General features: G+C 49.2%; 2 protein-coding genes across 9 annotated transcripts; both read left to right on the forward strand.

Moving 5' to 3' along the window:
- Positions 1–3907: 3907 nt before the first annotated feature.
- On the forward strand, positions 3908–13747 carry LRRC23 (leucine rich repeat containing 23). 6 transcript variants are annotated; one of them, XM_033116105.1, is made up of 8 exons: positions 7784–7864; positions 8365–8540; positions 8626–8735; positions 9184–9437; positions 10058–10188; positions 10857–10993; positions 12569–12866; positions 13436–13747. In XM_033116105.1, the coding sequence occupies exons 2-7, from the start codon at positions 8415–8417 to the stop codon at positions 12834–12836; spliced, it is 1026 nt and encodes a 341-aa protein (XP_032971996.1). In that variant the 5' UTR covers positions 7784–7864; positions 8365–8414; the 3' UTR covers positions 12837–12866; positions 13436–13747. The 6 variants fall into 6 exon arrangements, with proteins under 6 accessions (XP_032972000.1, XP_032971996.1, XP_032971995.1 ...); XM_033116104.1 differs by having other exon boundaries at positions 7786–7913; XM_033116107.1 differs by having other exon boundaries at positions 7813–7893.
- A 273-nt stretch (positions 13748–14020) lies between these two features.
- Positions 14021–21636, forward strand: ENO2 (enolase 2). Of its 3 annotated transcripts, XM_033116101.1 has the most exons (13): positions 14021–14146; positions 14700–14826; positions 15241–15340; positions 15983–16078; positions 16233–16291; positions 16601–16670; positions 17146–17279; positions 17508–17730; positions 18647–18844; positions 19638–19839; positions 20107–20215; positions 20378–20436; positions 20733–21636. In XM_033116101.1, the coding sequence occupies exons 3-13, from the start codon at positions 15256–15258 to the stop codon at positions 20800–20802; spliced, it is 1305 nt and encodes a 434-aa protein (XP_032971992.1). In that variant the 5' UTR covers positions 14021–14146; positions 14700–14826; positions 15241–15255; the 3' UTR covers positions 20803–21636. The 3 variants fall into 3 exon arrangements, with proteins under 3 accessions (XP_032971992.1, XP_032971993.1, XP_032971994.1); XM_033116102.1 differs by lacking the exon at positions 14700–14826 and having other exon boundaries at positions 14033–14146; XM_033116103.1 differs by lacking the exon at positions 14021–14146 and having other exon boundaries at positions 14749–14882.
- Positions 21637–22127: the final 491 nt, after the last annotated feature.

The raw sequence follows: 22127 nt of genomic DNA on the forward strand, positions 1-22127 counted from the left end.
CAGTTTATCAAGTAGTAGATGAAATTATGGAGATATAAAGAAAATATATCGGGGGCCGGCCCGGTGGCTCAGGCGGTTAGAGCTCCATGCTCCTAACTCCGAAGGCTTCCGGTTCGATTCCCACATGGGCCAGTGGGCTCTCAACCACAAGGTTGCCAGTTCAATTCCTCGACTCCCACAAGGGATGGTGGGCTGTGCCCCCTGCAACTAGCAACGGCAACTGGACCTGGAACTGAGCTGCGCCCTCCACAACTAAGACTAAAAGGACAACAACTTGAAGCTGAACAGCACCCTCCACAACTAAGACTGAAAGGACAACAATTTGACTTGGAAAAAAAAAGTCCTGGAAGTACACACTGTTCCCCCAATAAAGTCCTGTTAAAAAAAAAAAAAAGTATATGGGAGTAAAAAGGATGGGACTCCTAACTAGGAAAGTGTCCTGGAGGAGATGACACTGGGTTGAATCTTAAAGAATGCCTAGTAATTGGCCTGAGAGGTGTTTTTGCAGGATGGGGTGAGGTTAGAGTTGCTGCATGTAGAACGTATTCCAGACAGAGCTGGCTTGAAAAAAAGCCAGGAGTGGTAGTTGGATCTGGGGAAGTTTGAAGTCTTCATTCAGGGTTGCTGCAGCAAGAAAGGAAGCAGGGACAAGCCTAGAGAAGTCAGAGCCAGATCATGAAAGCCTTGTAGGCCAAGTTAAAGAACACAAGTGTTAGCCTCTGGACAGGCCAGGAATGGGGAGAAGCAGGAGAGGAACATGGCCAGATACTTATTTTAGAAAAACCACCCTGACAGCAATGTTGAGGAGGCTTTGAGAGTAATAGGACATTAAAAATCAAGGCTGGTTCTAGCAGCTCAGGTGACAAGTGTCAAGAACCTGAAATAGGGCAGTAGAAATAAGGATGAAAAGAATTCAAGAAACACTGATGGAATTGCAAAGTTTGGTGACAGATTAGACGCTGAGGCCAGAGAAAGGAAAGAAAGGGAGGTTTCCAGTCTGGAAGTCTGTTGGAAGTTGGTGCCACTAATGAAGATGGAGATGACAGGAAGAGTAGCAATTGGGAGTAGGAGTAGGAGGGTGGGAGAGAGATGGTGAGTTCAGTTGAGGACATGTTTTTGAGGTAGCTGAGCAACAACTATATGGAACCATTTGAACACACTTGAAAATGGCAGGTCTGGAGAGGGAGAGGCCTTGGGCTAGAGATATAAATTTGGGAGGTGAGTCAGCCTTTATTCAAGAGTTGAAATATGAGAATCAATGAAGTGACTTGGAGACAGTATGTAGAGTGAGAAGAGGGTCAAGGAGGATACTGTGCAGCAGAAAATTCAGGTTTGATTACGTACAAAATTTTTTTGGTCATTGGCTACTTTGGTGAGACAACACATGTGGGTAGTGGGAGATGGGAATCCAGGCTGAAGGGGCTAAACTGGCACTTTCTGTGTGTTGGGCACTGTGCTACAAGCTTCACATTTTGGGGGGATAGAAAGTTGGGAGAGGTGAGGTGACAATTATTCTCATAGTCAAAATTACCCTTGAAAATCCCTTACTCCATCATTTAGGTACAACATATGTTAGTTTTGAGTAAAATACAATATGTGGCAGTATACATACAGTATATGTACAGTGAGATGCAGGGTAAAATTTTATACTATTTTAATTTTTAAAAAAAGGAGAAAGCATATTAAAAAGAAAGATGTGAACCTGAACACTTGTCATCCACACAACCTGGATATTCTTGCTAATGTGACAACAAAAATAATGACATCATGACTGTGGATAGTGGCCTGTGATGAGTATTAGTGCAGGATCTGTGTGATAACCAAATGGATGAAGGCTTAGGGAACAGAGAGTGAGACTATGCCACGGCTGACTCTAGTTCAGCTTGAAAAGTTGATCACACTTGCTCAGCAACTGGTTGTTTCATGCATGGTATTCACCAATTGTTGCCACTCGATCTTGAACTGCTCAAACATTTGTTGATAATAGCTCAAATATTCCATAATGTTACAAGTAATTTTAAAACTTTGTATTGATATATAACATATATAAAGTACACTAATCTTAAACTGCTCAATGAATTTTTACGTATTTATATGTTGTGTGACCACCATTTCCAGCATCAAGATCAGATATATTTCCAGCATCCCAGAAAGCTCCTTCTTGCCCTTTTCCTAACACTACACCCCTAAAAGTAACTACCATTTGACCTCCGTCAGTATAGATTATCTTTGCCTTTTCTTCTATTTCATATAAATAAAACCATTTAGTATCTATTCTTTTGTCTGGCTTATTTTTCTCAACATTATGTCTGTGAGAGTCATCTGTGTTGTTGCATGAAATAGTAGCTCATTATTTTCATTGTTTTACAGTATTCTATTATACGAATATACCACAATGTATTTATTCTACTGTTGATGGGCTCTGAGTTGTTTCCAGTTTTTAGCTATTATAGAGAAAGCTACTATGTATAGTATTATACAAGTCTTTTGGTGGACGTAGGCACTCAATTTTATTGGGTGCATACTTATGTGCAAAATTGCTGGGTTATAAAAACTTACCATGTATGCGAGTAGATTTAGCCACATGTAATTTTCAGGTTTCTCTCCATAAGAACACTTTTATTTAGAAATTAAATCTTTCAGGTATTTGGCAGCATGGAAAACTTCAACATATACATAAAGATTTGAACTGGTCTTCTCTTACTGTTCATCATATCTTTGTCTTCTGGGGATTTTATAACTTCTTCAAGTTTTTTATTAGTGTTTCTCTGTTGCTCTCAAGAAGCTCTTCAATTTCTTCCACAAGGCCACCACCATCCACTTGCTAGGCCACTTAAACAATGTTTCAGTTCTCTGTCAATGGAAAACCCTTAAAAATCCTAAACACATTCTTCCCAAAACATAGACTGTTTTAGGCTTGTTTTCGTGCCTGTTTAATATAAACGATGCAACTGGCAATACTGAAGAAATTTCAACTCTTTCAGCTCATTACCACATTAATATTAGGGTCAGTATTAATGGTTCTGGGAGGCAGGGAGGAGTCAGCCTCATGTATGTGGCTTTGAAACAGCAAATCATGCTTACATCAGCAGAGTGACAGATAGGGGTGATGTTGCGGGGAGGAAGACTTCGATGTCTTTATGATGACACTCATAAAGTGTGGGGTACCTTAGCATGGTACTGCTGTCTGCGATCAGCAACACTGAAGTCAAAGCCTTTCTTTTTGAGTTCCTACTCGACTTCTAGAATGGAGAACTGTAAAACCGAATCAGGAAAAGCACTGCAGTCCTACAGGAATTTGCATTTGATTTTTAGAGCACAAGTAGATTTAATTATTCGTTCATTCATTCATTCATTCATTCATTCATTCATTTTTACAGCATTGGAATCTGTATCCCTGTCAGACAGAACATGTCTGACTTTATTAAATACAGAGCTGCCCTGCCACCATGAGATAGGGAGGGAGAGATGGTCACAAGGTCATTAGTTGCTTTCATATCAGGGCCTGTGTCTCTAGTTTGGAAATATAAAAGCAATTGGGCTTTCCCCCCACCCCAGAAGATACCAGCTTCATTACATTCTGGAAGATAGCCCTTTGGTCATTAATTCCTTTCAGTAGCTCTGGGTGGGTTTTACTGCTTGCTCCTCCACAGATAACAGCTTCACCAACAGTTTGCATGTTTTTGAGGTTAAAGTGGTTTCTAAAACTCTTATGCCATCTCTGGCTGGTTTTGAAATCCTTCCATCTGAAGGCTGTCTTCACTGGCAGGAGGTTTGAACTATGACTTGAGACCAAGAGCCCTTCTTCTTCTTCTTCCTCTTTCTCTTCCTCTTCCTCCTCCTCCTCCTCCTCCTTCTTTTTTTTTTTTTTTTTGCTACATATTGCCATTTTTAGGCACAGATTTCTGGTTCATTTCTACCAGGCATAAATTTAGTGCTCTTTCAGTCTTCATTAAAGATTTATCACATGTACTTTGCTGTCAAAAGAGCAGTTATACGAAAACTTGACCTGGCTTCACAAATTTGTTGACTCGTCATTGTATATGTGAATTTCTTGAGATCATATTTATGTGCCACAATGGAGATGGACACACCACCTTTCCGTAAGTAAACTAGTTTATCTTCCCCCCAGCATGTTAAGGGATTACTGTTTCTTTGGTTGGGTGCCAAATGAAGTGATTTGCCTCCAGATGTTATACTGTCGTGTTCTACGGAAAAGAGACATCTTAACCCACTGTAATCTAGTTTTACAAACAAAACACTAGAATCACAAGACACACACACTGAAAGGCGCAGAACTGGTGCCAAGAGAACACAGTCCAGTCTCCCGTCGCACATTCGAATGGAATGATGGCTGGCGACCGTCTGCCCTATTTAATATGAGTATTGTTGAGTTCATGTTAAGTGTCTATGATGAAATGCCACCATATCTCATTTAAACCTTACAACAAAGATACCCCAATTTTTACAGATTCGTAAACTGAAGCTGGGAACGGTTAAACGAACTAATCCAAGACTCCAGAGCTGCTGGTAAATGGCAGCCTCAGGATTCAAAAACAAGATACTCTGTAAAACGCAAGGGCGGTGACGAGATGGCGACTGCAGAAAATGTCAGCCCCAGCAAGACGCCGCGACCCGCGCCGCCGCCTGGGGCGCTTATTAGGTAAGCGCGGCAGAGCACCAGCGGGCGGGGCCGCTGATTCACTGCGGGCGGCAGTCACGTGGGCGGGTGCCAAGGCCGCACGCGCGGTGGCCCCGGTGGCTCACGCGGCCCCCCTAGCGGCCGCACCCGTTGCTGGAGTCTTTTCCCAGCCCGCTCCACCCCCGGGCTGCGGCGGAGCTAGGCGCCCTCAACCTAGGGCCCTCCCCTGGACTGCGCTCCCACCCCGCCAACCTCCTTCCGGCGCCGGCGTTCACTTCTGGAATATTCTGCGCCAGAACAAAGGCCCCAGAGCGGAAACAGGGGATCTCTAAGCCTGCTGCTGTTGGGCAGCTCTATCCCCTGGTTCCAGAAAGGTGTACCGGGGACTGGTGTTTCTGCAAATCTTCTAATCGAGGCTTTCACCTGGAGTTTCTTTACGTTTAAAGGGCCTCCTTTCTCCATCCTTCAAAAAATTTTTCCTTTCTTCTCTATCTCCCATTCCTGCTTAATGCTATCAGGATAGTTATGTCTAGGGATCCTCCACAGGAGAGAATCTCTTTGTTCATCTTGGAGGAAGGAGGACGGAAGTAGTAAACACCCAGGTTATGTTAGGAATTGTGCAGTATTAAGGAGCACACCTATTACAATAACCACTCCTTAAACTGTGCCAACCTCACCTACATTGGTCAGTCATGGAAAGTCTTACTTGCCAAATCTAATACCCTTTCGTTTATTCTCGGTAATTTTTAAAATACTGACTCAACTTTTTAAAATTCTTCCAACTTTATATCCTTCAGGTCTTCTACTTCCTTCTAGTGAATCTTGAGAATATCTCACTGGCCTGTCCTTTGTTCATTTCTCATCAATCATTCTCAAAGTGGAGGGAGAAGGAAAGCACATTTGATCTATGAAGGGCAAATCCAAATTCAGGGGAGGGTGTCTCTCATTACTTTTAAAAAGCACATTTAATATTCAGCAAGTATTTATTGAGCACTTACTATGTGGCAAAGCACTATTCCAGGCAGTAGAATGCAGAGGGAAACTCAAGGTCTATTGGAGTTAGAAGAAACCAACATAGAAGTCCTTGACATCTAGAAAGGAACAAACGATTCACAAATTCATATATAAAGGCAAATTGTATTTATTACTGTCAAAGAAAAGCACGGAACTGTTAAGAGGGAATCCTAATTTGGATTAGAGGTCAAGAAAGACCTTTCTGAGGAGGTTTCATTTAAGCTGAGGCCTAGAGGATGAGCAGGAGTTGGTTAAGATTAGTTCCACACAGAAAAAAAGAGCATAAGTGAAAGACCTGAAGAGGGAGGGAGCTTGGTAGTAGGATCTGAAAAGAGGGTTATGTGGCCCAAGTGGGTCTCGAGCCTTATCGCTAAGGTCATGACAGACCTTGCTGGGCTTTGCTTATAAGCAATGCTGATGAGTAGGTATTTTATCCTAAGAGCAATGGGAAAGACTGAGGGGATATAAATAGGGGGTTCTCTTTACAATTGAAAAAGTTCACTGTGGCTACTCATGGAAGACAGTTGGATAAGAGAAAGAGTGCCATCAGGAAGATACTTAGGAGGCTACTCTAGTAGTTCCAGAGAGTGATGATAGTGGTTTGGGCCAGATATGTATCTCAGAAGATAGAAGTAAATGGAGCCAAGATATATATGGAGGCAGAACACTCTTGGTAATAGATTCAATGGGGGCCAGTGGGGAAAAGTGTCACTGAGGGAGAAAAAATGACAAGATGACACAGGGTTTCTGATTTGAACATCTGAATGGTGATATAGGGAGCACTGCAGAAAAGCAGAGTTAGGGAAAAAGATACAGAATTTGTTTTTGGATATGTTAAGTCTGAAATGTCTGTGAGTCATAGAGGCAGAGAAGTAGGAGGTTATATGTATAAACCTGGGGTTGAGAAGAGTTCTTGGTTGGAAATAGAAATTTGGGACTCAGTGGAATACACAGTGGTGAGCTGGAGCTGGCTAGTACAGGCTTGTGATAGCTGATTTGTAAATTTTTCATGAATTCTGTTAGTTGGTTGTTAAGCATAGCCAGTATTAAAAATTAAATTGTATAAATATAATTGAAGTACTCAAAACTCATCACTTTCTCATTATTTTACGACATTTTTGCATTAATTTGCTAGGACTGCCGTAACTAAATACTGGTAGTTTTAAAAACAGAAAGTTATTTTCTCACAGTTGTGGAGGCAAGACATCCAAGAGCAAGGTGTCAGTAAGTTTGGTTTCTTCTGAGGCCTCTGCCCTTAGTTTGCAGACAGCTGCCTTCTGTGTCCTCACAAGATCTTTTTCTCTGTGTACGTGCACCCATGTGCCTAAATTTCCCCTTCTTATACTGACAAGTCAGATAGGATTTGGGCTGATCCTAATGGCCTCATTTTAACATAATCATCTTTTTAAAGGCCCTATCTCCAAATACAGTCGTTCTGAGGTACTGGTGGGTTAGGGCTTTAACATATGAATTTTGCGAGGACACAATTCAGCCCATAATAATTTTACTATTATCTTTGCTTCTTGAAGTTATTTACCTCTATTGTATCTGTATGGTAATGATGGAAACACCATATTATGGGTTGCTAGCTTAAAGTCAGCCACGGTGGGAATATTTATAACAGAGAAATAAGCAAATGCTAAAAATTAAGGCTTTTATTCTGAGCTCCCTCCAATCCAAAGGTCTACCTGAAAATAACGATTGGGTGGGACCTATGCCGGATGGGGGTGGGGGGACGAAAACCAGACCACTTACCTTAGTATTTTTGTTCCTCTATTCCCACCTTTTACTTCAGGGGGTTAGTTTCTTTTGAATTCACAATACTTTGTATTGAGGATGTTCGTTCCCTTTAAGATCTCAGGTGATGTAATGGATAGCCCCTCCCCTCCCCTGTGCACAGTTCTAAGCCCCGCCCACTTTTTTATGCCCTCGGCCAATAGAAGCCCCTCATCCAAGTTTCTGGGACTGTGAAAGTGGATTTGTAACCTGTCGTAAACCGGTCCACTTCAGTTCATCGAGGCTCTTCCCTCAACGGTTGTCTACAGCGGACGTCAAGTGCCCCGCCCTCCCCCCTCCCCCCCCCCCCGCCCCGTTGCCATAACATCAGTACACAACGCCTCCTTCCCTCTTGCCCCTCTTCCAAAACAATCCTTCCCCTCTTGGTGCCAAGACCCTCTCCAGAATCGCTTCTAGTTGAACAGAACCAGAGTCTGTGCCCCTTTGCTAAGGAGGAGTGTGTAGGAGGATTAGAGACTGGGTCAGGCTGGTGTCCCGGAGGGGACAGGGAAATGGGGCTAAGCAGGTTGGAGAGTTAAAAGAAATGAGTGGAGCAGGGTTTAGGGATGAAAGGGGAGGGGAGGGGAAGAAAGGAGTCCGTAGGTGAGATTGGAGGAGAATATAGTTTAAGGTGGAGGTGGGAAGAACTGGAGAGCGGGGAATTCAGGAAGCGAGGAGACTGAACTGTTAGAGAGTCGGAACCACTGTGAAGGGCAGGAAAGGTCTCAGGAGTCTGCGAAAGCATCCTGAAGGGAGAGGGGTCCTTGATGGGAAGTATGAAGTGGAGGTTGGAAGTCAAAATGAGATGTTCACAGAGATGAGGAAGGGAGCACAGTTGGGAAGAGAGGAGGGGTGACAGGAGGGGTAGTACCCCACCATTGGAGGTGAGGGAGCTGAGGGTTGGCAGACGCTGAAGAAACCTTCTTTTTCAGGACAAGGACCCAGTTTGATCTGACTCCAGAGCCTTCTGCAGGGAAGAAAGATGTCAGATGAAGATGATCTGGAAGATTTTGAGCCAGACCAGGATGATCTGGAAAGGGAAGATGATGAGAAAGAGACAGAGGAGTGGGAGGATGACAGGAAAGAGGAGGAAGATTTCTCTGAGGAAGTGAGAGCATGGAAATGGAGGGGTCCTAGGGCCAAGGGATAGGGCTGGACTGGAAAGGGATGCCTGACACCACCTTCTCCTGCAGTGGATGCCCACTCCTTTGACAGAGGACATGATGAAGGAAGGGCTTTCTTTGCTCTGTAAGACGGGCAGTGGATTGGCCCATGCTTATGTCAAGCTGGAGGTTAAAGAGAGGTGCGTTTATGAGGGGCCAGAAGAGGACTGAGGCTGTAGGGCCCAATCTCCTTTCTCTCATTCCTGGGTATTTCCGCTGAGAGTTTGGATGTCTCTTATTCTGGGCCAGTGGGGAGGGAAAGATAGAATTTACTTTTTAGGAGCCCTGTGTCTCCCTGCATGCATCAGGGCTGGCCTGGGGATTACAGGCTGTGAGGGTGAGTGGGGGGGATTCCTGCTGGACTCTCTTACTCGTCCTTCAGAGTGTAAGGGATTGGCCCTTCACAGACACAAAGTCCCTGCCCACTGTTAAGAACCCATCTACCTTCTCTTCTCCCTCGTCACCCATCCCATCTGTCACCCATTCTTCTCCCCATTATAAGCCATCTCCATTTTGCCCTCTGCTTTAGCACCTCTGTCCATCCTTTCTGGATTCTTAACCTTAACCGTGGCCTCTGCCATCTCCTAGAGATTTGACAGACATCTACCTGCTGCGTTCCTACATCCATCTGCGCTACGTGGATGTGTCCGAGAACCACCTGACAGACTTGTCCCCACTCAATTACCTCATCCACCTGCTTTGGCTCAAGGCTGATGGCAACCGGCTGCGAAGTGCCCAGCTGAATGAACTACCCTACCTACAGATTGCCAGTTTTGCCTATAACCAGATCACTGACACTGAGGGCATCTCTCATCCTCGTCTGGGCAGCCTGAATCTCAAAGGTGGGTCCTTAGGATGGGCTACACAAGATTTTTTTCATTCCTAGCCTGGGGCCAACAGAAGTAGGCAGTGTGGTTCTTAGCTGTGCCACACAGCAGTTGGCATTCATTCATTCATTCAGATAGTCATTATGATTTGTTATGGCAGTTCCATGTGCTGCTGATAGAAAAGTGAACAAAGAAAGTCCCTATTCTTATGTAGCTTACATTCTAGATGGGGGAGACAGACAATGAACACAATAAATAAGGAAATTTATACAGTAAGTTAAAAAGGAGATGTGCTATGGAAAAATAGATTAGGGTAAAAGGATGGGAGGGGGACACAGGCAGCAATTTCAAACAGGTCGGCTAGGACAAGCATCATTGAGAAACTGACATTTGAGCAAAGACTTGAGGGAGGAGAGGCAGTTAGTCATGTGGGTTGCTGGGTAGACAAGTCCTTCAGACCCTGGACTATGAGACCACTTACCCCAGGGCCTGGAGGAGTTAAGTCTGGACTTGTCCCTCCTCATATTCAACTGGCATTAGAGGGAGAGGATGATGCAGAGGCTTCCAAAATCCAGGCTGTACTGCAGAACATTCGGAGTGGCCCTTTGAGCTCTTGACACCCTCCTGCTCCTCAGGGAACCACATCCGCATGGTGACAGGTCTGGACCCTCAAAAGCTGATCAGCCTTCACACACTGGAGCTTCGGGGGAACAAACTGGAAAGCACCATGGGAATCAACCTTCCTAAGCTGAAGAACCTCTTCCTGGTAGCTCACTGGGTCAGAGGGTGGTTGGTGAAGGGAAGAGGGCATTTTCCCGGGAGCCAGCATATTCTGGCTTCTAGTAGGCTCAGCTACTAACATTATCATCAGAATGATAATTGATGTAATTTATTGAGCCCTTACTTGATGCCAGATGCTGTGGCGAAGCCAAGTTAAAACAGACAAGGTGCTGACCACCTAGCAGGGCTGACAATACGTAATGTGTGGGTAATACAGACAGTTGGCTTTGATACAGGTAGCAATAACGTGCCACAACTGAGGTACAGACATGGAGCTAAGGAGGCCACTTAAATGGTTAGTTGTTTAGATTCTTGAGCTTCCTCATTCCAGGATGGTGCTGAAGTCATTTCTCCTCAGTGGAGCAGTGGGGCTCTTAGACCTGGGGGGTGGGTTGAGGCATTGCCTCCTTAATCAGAGGTGGCTTTGGTGGGATGAGCAGTCAGTAGGAGGTTACTGCTGACCTACCTCTGGGCTGGCAGCTTCTCCTGGACTTCTGTACTCTCTATACCGATCTCTATCCACCTCTACTCCCCTCCTGCACCCCTGCCTCTCTACCTCTTAAATTTCATCTTTTGCTGCGTCTGTATCTGACTTCTCTTCTGTTTCTGTCCCTCTCCCCTCTCCCAATGTACCTATTATATACTGGGGTCTAGGCCCAGAACATGTTGAAGAAGGTGGAAGGCTTGGAGAATCTAAGGAATCTCACTACCTTGCATCTTCGAGACAACCACATTGAAACTCTGAGTGGCTTCTCCAGGGAAATGCAATCACTGCAATACCTCAACCTGAGGTATGCACCCCCTCCTACCCCTGACCAGGAGCAGCTTTTGACCCTGTGTTCCTCCCTGGCCCCAACACCCCCATCCTAGCCCATGCCCAGATTCTCACCTCATCCTCCATCCTGATCCTTAACCCTCCTTTCCTTACATTCTTCTACATTAAGTCCTAATTACAGCACTAAGACCTTTATAGGCTGAGACCCCTGAATCCTTATTCATTCAATTCAGTTATTTAGAACATGCTATGTGCCAGGCCTTGTGCTGTTTCAGGAACATCTAAAGGAATCAGTGATGGCCCATGTTCTCAAGGGACTCAGTCTGGCTTCAACTTTCTTGGCCCTATCCTATATAAGTTTCTACTCCCCATCTTCATTTCCTGAGCCCCAATTCCCCTTCCCATTTCCCGCCTGTCTTTTCCTGAGCCCCACCTGTAAGGGATGGCCCCCTTACTGATATAAAACACAAAGTGTGCTCAGATGTGAGGAGAGAAGAGTATCTGAAAGGAAATCTCTAGATAGGAAAGCACTGGGGATCAGGGGATTTTCTTTCAGCACCTCTTGTCTGATGGAGGATTTTATGTGTGTTTCTTTAAGCAAAGATATAAGGAAATTGCCTCCTTAGTCAACAAGGCCAAATCCTCAAGTCTGGCAATAGAAACAGAATCTCTAAGTAGGGAGAGGTAGTTGAACCTTGAACCCCAATTCCTGCCCTGATTCCTGGAACAACCACTTGCTAATTAGCTCTGCCACACTGGTCTCATAGGGTGGAGGGAGTGCTGTTTTCCTGTTAATGGTCTAGACAGCGACAGTGGACCCTTCTCAGTGGCTGTTCACTGGGGATGTTTGGAAGTAAGTGGAATGGAGACACATTATCTTGATGACTGGGAGGTGTCTCAGGGGCCACAGATGCTAAACCTCCTGCAATGCACTGGACAGTCTTACACATAGTGCATGTAGTGCTCCCAGTAAGAAACACTGCATGAGGTTTAGCACCTCCACTGAGAGAAGACAGAAAAATTTAAACCTGATTTCACAAAGGCTTGAGGCAAGAACATGAAAACAAACACAGAAAACAGTACATACAATGAGGCACATTAGGAGATGAAGCTTGTTCTTCAGGCTCAGAGGCCTCAACCCATCCCTACCTCTAAGTTCCTTCCTGTGGGGAGCATCAACATAGCACCCACCACCATGAGTTTTGATCCCCTTTCATCTCCACTGGTCCAGATCCTATCTTCTAACCTCTGATTGTCACTGACACAGAGAAGTCTGACCCTGCAAGGGAGATTTCCCCGTGCTCCCCAACTACAAGACAAGGTTGTGACCCAGCTTTGCTGCTCCAAAAGGATAAATACGACACATTACGTAACAGAATATGGCACTTAGGGATTTCTTGAAGGGCAGAAGCAGGACAGGAGTAGATAGACTTGGACAACACCTCTGGCAATGCTTGGCAGGCCAATCCACAGAGGTAGTGTTTCTAGGGAAACCGGAGCCCATGGGAAATTCCCCCAGAGGTCCCATTCCTGGTAGCTGGCCTCCAGAGCCCATTATTCCCCAGTGAACCCCTCATGACTGCACTGGCAGGGGCAACATGATAACCAACCTGCGGGAGTTCACCAAGCTTCAGGACCTGCCCAAGCTTCGAGCCTTGGTGCTGCTGGACAACCCATGTACAGATGAGCATGACTACCGCCAGGAGGCCCTGGTGCAGATGGCACACCTGGAACGTCTGGACAAGGATTTCTACGAGGAGGAGGATCGGGCTGAGGCCCAGGAGATTCGTCAGAGGATGAAGGAGGAGGAGGAACAGGAGGCTGAGCCTGAGCCTGACTTGGAAGTGGACCAGCCATAGATCTAGCAGCAGTTCTAGCCTTCAATGATAGTAAGGGAAAGGGGAGCAAGGGCCTGCAGTTGAGGGGAGAGAGAAGTTGCTATAGGAGGGGGGGATAAGGCAAGGAGAGGGAAACAAGGGTGAGGAGTCAGGGGGTGTCTTAGGGTGCAGAGAAATGACCAGAAGGACCTGGGAGGAGCTGAGAAAGGCTTAGGAGACCCATCAAGAAGCCAGAAGAATAAGTGAAAAGAATTGGGGTGATAGGTAGAGATGTTGGTGTGGGGTGGGCAGGCACTCCTGACCTAGAGTGAAGATCAGCTAGAAGGGCCAGGTCTGGGGCCCGGTGGTGAGGGTGGTGGGGGAGGGAGGTTGGTGGTGGCTTACGAGGAATACAGCTGGGCCTAAGAGAGAAGGCAGAAGAGGAAGATCCTGCACTAAAAATCTGAAGCTAAAAATAACAGGACTCAGGGATGGGAGGAGAAAGAAGGGCAGGGTGTGGCAGAAAGAGACTGAGGAGATAAGCCCAGGGAAGTGTAGCAGCTGGGCACCTCAGATGGGCGCAGAGGTAGCAATCGGAAACAGTAAGGCCCAGAGGGTTTACTTCTGTCCTCTTCCTCCAGGGGATCAAAGACACTGGCCCCAAGACCTGAGAAGACTTCTTTAGGGATCATCCAGAGTCAGAGGATGCCTTCTATTGATCCAGACCTGGGGATTCATCACAGCCTACCTCCCAGGCTGTGGGTGGGCACCTGAGCAGCAGGGCAGGATGGCCAGGGGCCTGAGCTCTGCCTGGAGCCTAGCAACGAGGGCAGCCTTCAGGCAGGTCTGGTGGGAACCAGGCCTGGATGGACGGAGTTGGCTACGGAAGAGCTGCGGAGGCGGTCTGGGGTGTTGGGCACAGCTCGGTTTTCGAATAAAGAGAAATTTTGATACTCTTGTGTCTGACCGGGTTTGGAAGACACTGAATCTGTTACGGCCTCTCCTGACTGTGCAGGCCTCAGGACTCGTATTACCCGTTGAGGCTGTGCTTGTTACTTTCCAGGGGGTCGGGATGTGGGCAGGAGCGTGCGTGGGCGCTGGGGGGGCAGGTTCTGGGTGACCCACAGGCCCTCCCCTATCGGCCCCCCACCCGCACTCCTACGTGCACCTCCGCCCGCGGCTCCTGACTCATCGGGGGCTCCGGGTCACATGCGCCCGCTCGGCCCTATAGGCGCCGCCCCCCGCCCGCCGCCCGCCGCCCGGGAGCCGCAGCCGCCGCCACCGCCACCGCCACTCCCGCTCTCTGCGCCGCTGCCGCCGCCGCCTCTGCCACCGACACGGACAGCCCCGAGGTGAAGCCCCGACCCGGTCCCTGCTCTCCTCCGGCCGATCCCCTGGCCATGGCGCCCCGCTGGCTCCCCTGGCCCGCGGGCATCTCTTCCCCGGCCGCTGCGCACCTGCGCCTCTCCGGCACCCTCCTTCCCCGCCTTCCCGAACAGCTCCTCTCGGTTTCTGGCTGTTGCCCCCTCTTCATTTGGGCGCCAGTCCTCTCTGCACCTGTTTCTCTCTAGCCGCGCGCCCTTCTCCACCCTGGCCTGCCGCTCTCCCCATGCCCTTCTCCGCCTCGGGTTCTGTCGACGTTAAGTTTGGGGTCTCCTCGGGCTGTGCATTTTTATCCAGACACGTCCCCTTGGCTTTCCATCTGGGGAAATGTCTTCTCTCACCCTTCCGCAGCATCCCTGGACTTCCTCTGGACTCCCCTTTCCCCCACTCCGCCCCCACGTAGCCCCTCTCGGCTGCCCTGAGGTTGGAAGGGGAGGAGGGGAGAATTTGTCTAGGGGCAGAGGGAGGACCGACTCAGCCCCGCCTCCCCCCACTCCCGTCTCTCCTCCTCCTCCCTCCCAGTTGCTATCCCCGGAGACTGAGGGCCTTTCCCAGGACCCTCCCCCCAGACTTCTTTGCTGTACATCTCTCGGGAAGAGTGGGCTATACGTGTGGGAGCGAGACTGAGACCTTGGCGTGGAGGCTTTTGGTAGGGGGCCCCAACTACACAGACAACCCATCTTCTTCTTGGCTCCAAGGAGAAAGGCAAGCCTGGCAGCCATTCCTCTCTGAGGAGGTCTGGGGGAACCCCACTAGCCGGCTGCCGAAGCTGCCTCGGGGCGAGGGAACCACTGCCCGGCCCCTCCCCTCCTCACTGCGGTGTCCTTCCATCTTTTCGTTGGATCTTACCCCGCCCCTCACTGCAGTGACCTCCCCTTCCTCACTGCATTGACCTTCTCCTCTCCCCAAGGGGGGGGGTCCCTTTTGTAGGCTGCTCCTCCCCGCTCCCCACCCACTGCAGTAACCTCTTTCCCATCCTTCCTAGCCTCTGGCCCCTCCCACTGATCTCAGGCTCCACCCCTCTAAGCCTCTTACCTTCCTCCTTCCTTCGCTTCTACCCAAGGAGATCTCAGCCATCATGTCGATAGAGAAGATCTGGGCCCGGGAGATCCTGGACTCCCGTGGGAACCCCACGGTGGAGGTGGATCTCTACACTGCCAAAGGTGCTGGGCGGGCCTGGGCCTTCCCATAGCCCCTGTGCTGGGTTTGCCCTGGCCTGTGATGGGAGGCTTCCTTGATTCCCAGCAGGGTTGGGGTGGTGGGCCAGGCTCTCACAAGCCTGGATTGTGGGGGTTGGATCCTGTTGTCAAGGGTAGCCAGGATAGGCAGGTCTCCGTGTTTTAGTTTAGTGTATGACACATGTCCTGCCTCTGAATGTTTGTGTGTGCACTTGTGTATGTGTATATGAATGCATAGCTTCATTTCTCTGGGTTCCTATTGGTGCATATAGGACCTCAGCTGGGCAGATAAGGAGGCCACTGTTTGTGCATCTGCCCCCGTGTGTGTGTGTGTGTGTGTGTGTGTGTGTGTGTGTATTAGGGAGCAGTGTGTGTGTATATCAAAGAACAGTGTGTATGTGTGTGTCCTAGGGAGCAGTGCATGTGTGTGTATTAAAGAGTGCGTGTATGTGTGTGTGTATTAGGGAGCAGTGTGTGTGTGTGTGTGTGTGTGTGTGTGTGTACTAGGAGGCAGTGTGGGGAGAGGCTGCATGTGGCAGGCAGTTGTTTAGAGCTGGAAGGCTGAAGGGATCCCTGCTCCCTGTCGTGTCCTTCTTTCTTCCTCCTCACTCCATGTTCCTCTCCCAGGTCTTTTCCGCGCTGCGGTGCCCAGTGGAGCCTCCACTGGAATCTATGAGGCCCTGGAGCTAAGGGATGGGGACAAACAACGTTACTTAGGCAAAGGTGAGGCCTTCTCTCTTTTCCAAGCTCTCCCACCCCCCAGCTTTATACTCCTACCTCACACCAGTCACCAAGCCTCTTCCTGCATGCCTTCCTTTCCTTTTCCCTTCTGGCCCCTCCTGGCCTGACCCAGTCTAGCCTCTTTGCCTCTCCCCAGGTGTCCTGAAGGCAGTGGACCACATCAACACCACCATTGCACCAGCCCTCATCAGCTCAGTGAGGCCTGCTCTTTGCTGGGGGTGGCAGGACCAGGGTCCTGGAAGGAATCCTGGGTTAGGGGAGAAGGAAGAGGGGGGAGAAAGGCCCACCCCTTGGGAATCATGGTTACCAAGGGAAGGGTGGGGAGATGACGTCTTATAGCCACAGCTCCTCTGGGGGTTAGGTCCCCTGATCCAGACAGGCCGCTGTCACAGGAACCTGTTTGGACCCTCTTGGCTGGATGTGAGCCTGTGTGTGAAGGGGGGGCCCTGTGCCTTAGGGCCCAGCCTCCATCCTGGCCCTGCGTGATGGTGGCTGTGCCCGCAGGGTGTCTCTGTAGTGGAGCAGGAGAAGCTAGACAACCTGATGTTGGAGTTGGATGGGACTGAGAACAAATGTAAGCAGGGACCGGGAGAAAGTGGGGAGGCTGAGGGTGGGGACATGTGGAGCACAAAGAGAACTGAAGGGGCCGGCACTGTGGGGGCTTCCTGAGGAAGGACTGTCAGAGGACTAGCCCTTTTACCATATTCTCCTCAAAGCCAGAGCAGGAGGAGATGAGTTTCACTGCAGGGTGGGTGGGGGGAGTGACATTAGAGGAAGAAGCTCTTTGCAGCATAAAGAGGAGGGAATTGGCGCGAGATAGTCTGGTCTCCGGATGTTTAGAAATAAGCACAGTTTTCTGCCTTTTCCAGTCACCTCCTTCCCACCTCTACCTCCGCTGCTATTTCAGGAGAGAATGGATGAGATGTGGCAGGAGAGGAGAGGGAAGAGGGGGTCTCCTTGACTGGTTCCTTTGGGGAGTACAGGTGGAGGCAAGGGCTTGAAGGGGAAGTGGACATTTGTGCTCAGTGCCTTCCTCTGTGATCTTCCAGCCAAGTTTGGGGCCAATGCCATCCTGGGTGTGTCCCTGGCCGTGTGTAAGGCAGGGGCAGCCGAGCGGGAATTGCCCTTATATCGACACATTGCTCAGCTGGCGGGGAACTCAGACCTCATCCTGCCTGTGCCGGTGAGCACTGAGCCATGCCTGTGCCTCTCCCAGGGGTGGGGGCAGGGGGAGCATGAAACCTGGTGAAGACTGATGGGAGGAAAGGGGATTGGGGCAGCTAAAGAAAGGGATGGGGACATGGAGACTTGGAGTCTGGGAAGCCGGGAGAAGTTTGGGATTTTGGGTGAACACTCCCAAGGGCAGGAAGGAAATTCGTGCTCAGTTACTTTTCTGTCCCGTGGTTGCAAGGCCTTCAATGTGATCAATGGTGGCTCTCACGCTGGGAACAAGCTGGCCATGCAAGAGTTTATGATCCTCCCAGTGGGCGCTGAGAGCTTTCGGGATGCCATGCGACTTGGGGCGGAGGTCTACCACACGCTCAAGGGGGTCATCAAGGACAAATATGGCAAGGATGCCACCAATGTGGGAGATGAAGGCGGCTTTGCCCCCAATATCCTGGAGAACAGTGAAGGTGAGGCCAGGAGCCCCACTCCCACCGCTAAGTCTCACTCCATCCTGGGCCATCAGGAAGGGTCATGCACTTCACCAAGTCCTGAGGAGTATGGGTGGACGGGCCTTGACTCCTGCTAGCTCCAAGAGGTGCCAGTCCTCGGAGTGGGTTCCAGAGGGCCTGCCAAGTTCACATGCAGGCTTAGGAAGACAGTCCTTACCTGCACAGCCAGATCTGTTAGGAACTGGAAGTTCTCACTGGAGCCCCTGGGACTGCTGGGAAGCGGTCTGGGTCACCTATGGGATCCAGCCCAGCCTTTAACTCTGTAGGATTTTTGGTTTGATGAGATACACTAAACTCCAGGGAATCTATTTGAATCTATCCCATTCCCACCCCAGCTTCTTAGGCCTCGAGGATTCCTAACTTTTCTCTGCCCTGGGAGAAACTGTATAGTAAATAGAAATAATACCAGTAGTGGCTAAGAGTTAAGGTTTTGAGGCCAAACTGCCTGCATTTGAAGCTTGACTTGAGGGGTTACTGGCTGGTGATCTTCCTTACTTAATTTCTCCATGCTTCATCTTATCTGTAAAATGGGAATACTAATAACAGTGTCTGCCTCATAGCATCCTTGTGAGAATTAAATGAGATCATATATGTGAAGTGCTTTGGTGACATAGTTACTCCTCAATAAGTGACAACTATTAAAAAAAGCTATTAAAAATAATAAAAATAAAAAAACACTATTATTAACAGAATTCCATTCCTCTGCCTTCCTGGAAGATGACCTTCTCTCCCCAGACACGGGAATAACCCTGACAAGAACCTTAGCCAGACTCCTCCCCAGCAAGTCGTCCACCTCTGCTCTGAGTTTCTTCCTTCCCCTTATTCCTCCTTGCCCACCCTTCCTGCTAATAATCGCACTGTGTTTCATCCCCAGCCTTGGAGCTGGTGAAGGAAGCCATTGACAAGGCTGGCTACACGGAAAAGATTGTCATTGGCATGGATGTCGCTGCCTCGGAGTTTTATCGTCATGGCAAATATGACTTGGATTTCAAGTCTCCCGCTGAGCCCTCCCGATATATCACTGGGGACCAGCTGGGGTCCCTCTACCAGGACTTTGTCAGGGACTATCCTGGTGAGAGCAGGGCAGGGGGTGGGAGGGAATGAGAGAAACAGAGATGGCAAGGGGCAGGCAGGGATGTGTTGGGGCAACTCTGGACCTTATGGGTGCTCAGGTGCCAGGTGGAGATGTCCTAAGAAGAACCTGAGAACCAGGGATGGGGTGAAGAAGCCTCCTGCAGGCCTGAGCTTTGTGTGTAGTGTAAATGTGCAAGTACCTGTGATGAATTTGTTCCATCTGCTTTGGATCCTGATTAAAGGTCACGGGCTCTGAAGCTACTAGGATCATGGAGAAGGCTTTGGAAGAAACCAGGAATGGTGAGGGGGTGACCAGACCTAGCGGGGAACCAGCAAATTTCAGTATTTTTGATGGATAAAATTGTGGATGCTGAATGGAGCTGGAAGTGATATGTGAACAGAACAGAAGACCGATGAGGAACTGAATTACCTTCCCTAAGTCTACCAAGGGCTTTTACCCCTGGATGGAAGCAGTTGACTTCCATTTTCCTGAGACAGTGAAGAAAAATAGAGGATTTTGATTAGTAATGAGGAAGGGCTTCCTGGTAGTGAAAATAGGAAAATACAAAGATAGGTTGTGAGAAAGGTTCCAAACTCTTGTTTTTTTGGAAGGCTTTATGAAAGAATCAAGGTAAGAATCAGTTAGGGCAGGCTTATTTTGGCAGGGAGCAAGGATGAGCTGGTTCTGTTAGCCAGGGGATCTAGGCATTTCAGGGAACCAAAGGGGGTTGTCCCTGCCTGATGCAGAGCCCCAGGGAGGGTCAACAGCGCCCTCACCGCTCTCCCTGCAGTGGTCTCCATTGAGGACCCCTTTGACCAGGATGATTGGGCTGCCTGGTCGAAGTTCACGGCCAATGTAGGGATCCAGATTGTGGGTGATGACCTGACAGTGACCAACCCAAAGCGTATTGAGCGGGCAGTGGAGGAAAAGGCCTGCAACTGTCTGCTGCTCAAGGTCAACCAGATCGGTTCGGTCACTGAAGCCATCCAAGCGTGAGTGCCTCCTGGTTCTCTCCTGCCCAGTCCATTTCTCAGGACCCCTTTTGCAAAGGCTCTAAGCCTGATCTTGCCCACAAATGCTGAAGAGAGCAGGGAACCGAGAGTCACCTTCATAGCTCTCGGTTCTGCTCCCTCCATCCCTGATTATCTACTCCCCTCCCAGACAGCTTCCCTCCAGATGTTAACATAGACCAACGTTGGGGCTGGGAAGAGAGTACCCCATCTGAGGGGCTGGGGGTCAGTGCTGGTGTATGGATACAGGTGCAAGCTGGCCCAGGAGAATGGCTGGGGGGTCATGGTGAGTCATCGCTCAGGAGAGACTGAGGACACGTTCATCGCAGACCTGGTGGTGGGGCTGTGCACAGGCCAGGTGAGTGCAAGGGAGATCTTTGTAGAATTGGTGGGTTCTAGCTCAGGTGGGTCTCTCCTTCCGGGTGTTTGAGTGTGTCAGGGGACTTTCCAGGGAGTATAAGTTTCCTTTCAAGGAATGAAGGGGCAACCACTAAGCTGCTTATCTTTCGGGATGTTTCAGATCAAGACTGGTGCCCCGTGCCGTTCTGAGCGTCTGGCTAAGTATAACCAGCTCATGAGGTGAGGGAACCTGGGGAATGGGAGCCCAGGGCTCAGAGTATTAAAAGCTCTGTGTGCCCACCCTTCCATCTCCAGTGCCCAGGGCCTGGAGAACAGTAGATAACCCAGAAAAGATTTGGTTTTTAAAATGGGTTCACTGATGGATGGATCACATGGGTCCCGTGGGAGAGCCAGGGAATGCATGCTTGGGTCAGGACACAAGAACAGGTAGAATGAGGGCTTTGGAGCCTGAGGGCTTCCTGGAGAAAAATGGGATCCTCCTACTCCTCTGATGTTTCCTTTCTGGCCCATCTCAGAATTGAAGAAGAGTTGGGGGATGAAGCTCGCTTCGCCGGACACAATTTCCGCAATCCCAGTGTGCTGTGAGCCCTCTACTTGCTTGGAGGAGACTTGGACCTCCTCTCCCATCCTCCTGGAGGCCCTTCCTGTCCTGATCTGTGATATTTCATCCCAGACATCCTGGCTGACCTGCTGCACTGCTCCTGGGCTTGTCCCGTCCCTGCTGTCTCTGCTCTCCCTCTCTGGGTTCTACACTCTCCACTTCTTCCTTCCTATTCTTTCTCCTCAAAGACTGGCCCATGGGACTGAGGATTATAAAGGGGTCCATGGAAGAATGATCAGGGCCTGTGATGGGAACATCAGGCTTGGTGTTGAGGTGTTTAGAGAGGGGCCATGTGTCACTTGTGCTGGTTCCATGTGTTTTCTGTGTTGCATATCAGCCAGGCACTGCATGGTGCTGAGGTAGAGGGGCATGCTGACTGTGCGGTCGTGCCTGGCCTATTTATTTTATTTATTTATTTGTAATTCATCCTGTTATTTAATAATTTCCCCATAATTCCAGGGCCAAAAACTGGCCTGGCTGGAGGGGACTATGTGTCTGTATTTCATGTGGCTTTAGATTCCGAGATGGCGTGGGGAGGGAGGTTTTGCTGGAATGCAAAGGGTAACAGCAAAAGGGCCTTGCCGGCAGTTCCTTTGTGTGTACCAACCCTTCACTGACGCCTGGCTCCCCCCAGAAGTGGGGCTATGCACCTGGGGGCTCTTCCCTGAGAACTCTCCCCAGCCCTAGCTTCCCTGTTCTTCCTCCAGCTGCACCAGAGCAACATCTCACTCCCCCTTGCCATGTTCCACGGCTGCCACCACCTCTGTGGAGTTGAAATGAGCACCACCATTAAAATCACAGTGCATTATTGTGTCTGAGAAGTCTTGTAGTCCATATGAGGGGAGAAAAGATGGAGCACCAGGAAGGAAGTCGGTGAAACTGGCTAGCAGAGTTGGGGAGGGCACAAATGGAGGAAGACAAATAGAACAAATATGGGCAAGATGACATTGCCTACCCGACCCTGGCCAGGTGGGGTCCATGTTGCCCCTGCTTTTTCAGCCGCAAGCCTGGCCCCACGACCCAGGTGAATTAGGGATTTTAACCTGGGGTCCAAGAATTCCTAAAACTATCCAAAATTTTGTGTGTACGTGCATTTTTGGGAAAAGAAGTCCAAAGTTTTCAGATTCCTAAAGGGCCTTGACCAAAGAAGGGATAAAGCTGTGGACTGGAGTAGCTCCCATACTGGGCCTCTTCCAAACAAAATCCTGGCTGCTTCTGGGATGGGACAGAATTGTATGGCCATTACCCCCTGCAAAATGGGGAACTCGGGGTGTAGAGGAGGGCCTGAGGAAACAGTCCTCCAGTAAAC

This window comes from Rhinolophus ferrumequinum, chromosome 10, assembly GCF_004115265.2.
Source record: "Rhinolophus ferrumequinum isolate MPI-CBG mRhiFer1 chromosome 10, mRhiFer1_v1.p, whole genome shotgun sequence".
NCBI classification, from domain to species: Eukaryota; Metazoa; Chordata; class Mammalia; order Chiroptera; family Rhinolophidae; genus Rhinolophus; species Rhinolophus ferrumequinum.

Coding starts and splice junctions, on each gene's coding strand:
- LRRC23 (XM_033116105.1), top strand. CDS start 8,415: ATGTCAGATGAAGATGATCTGGAAGATTTTGAGCCAGACCAGGATGAT. Junction 8,736..9,183: donor AAGCTGGAGGTTAAAGAGAG/GTGCGTTTATGA, acceptor GCCATCTCCTAG/AGATTTGACAGACATCTACC. Junction 10,994..12,568: donor CTGCAATACCTCAACCTGAG/GTATGCACCCCC, acceptor CTGCACTGGCAG/GGGCAACATGATAACCAACC.
- ENO2 (XM_033116101.1), top strand. CDS start 15,256: ATGTCGATAGAGAAGATCTGGGCCCGGGAGATCCTGGACTCCCGTGGG. Junction 16,292..16,600: donor CACCAGCCCTCATCAGCTCA/GTGAGGCCTGCT, acceptor CTGTGCCCGCAG/GGTGTCTCTGTAGTGGAGCA. Junction 20,437..20,732: donor AAGTATAACCAGCTCATGAG/GTGAGGGAACCT, acceptor GGCCCATCTCAG/AATTGAAGAAGAGTTGGGGG.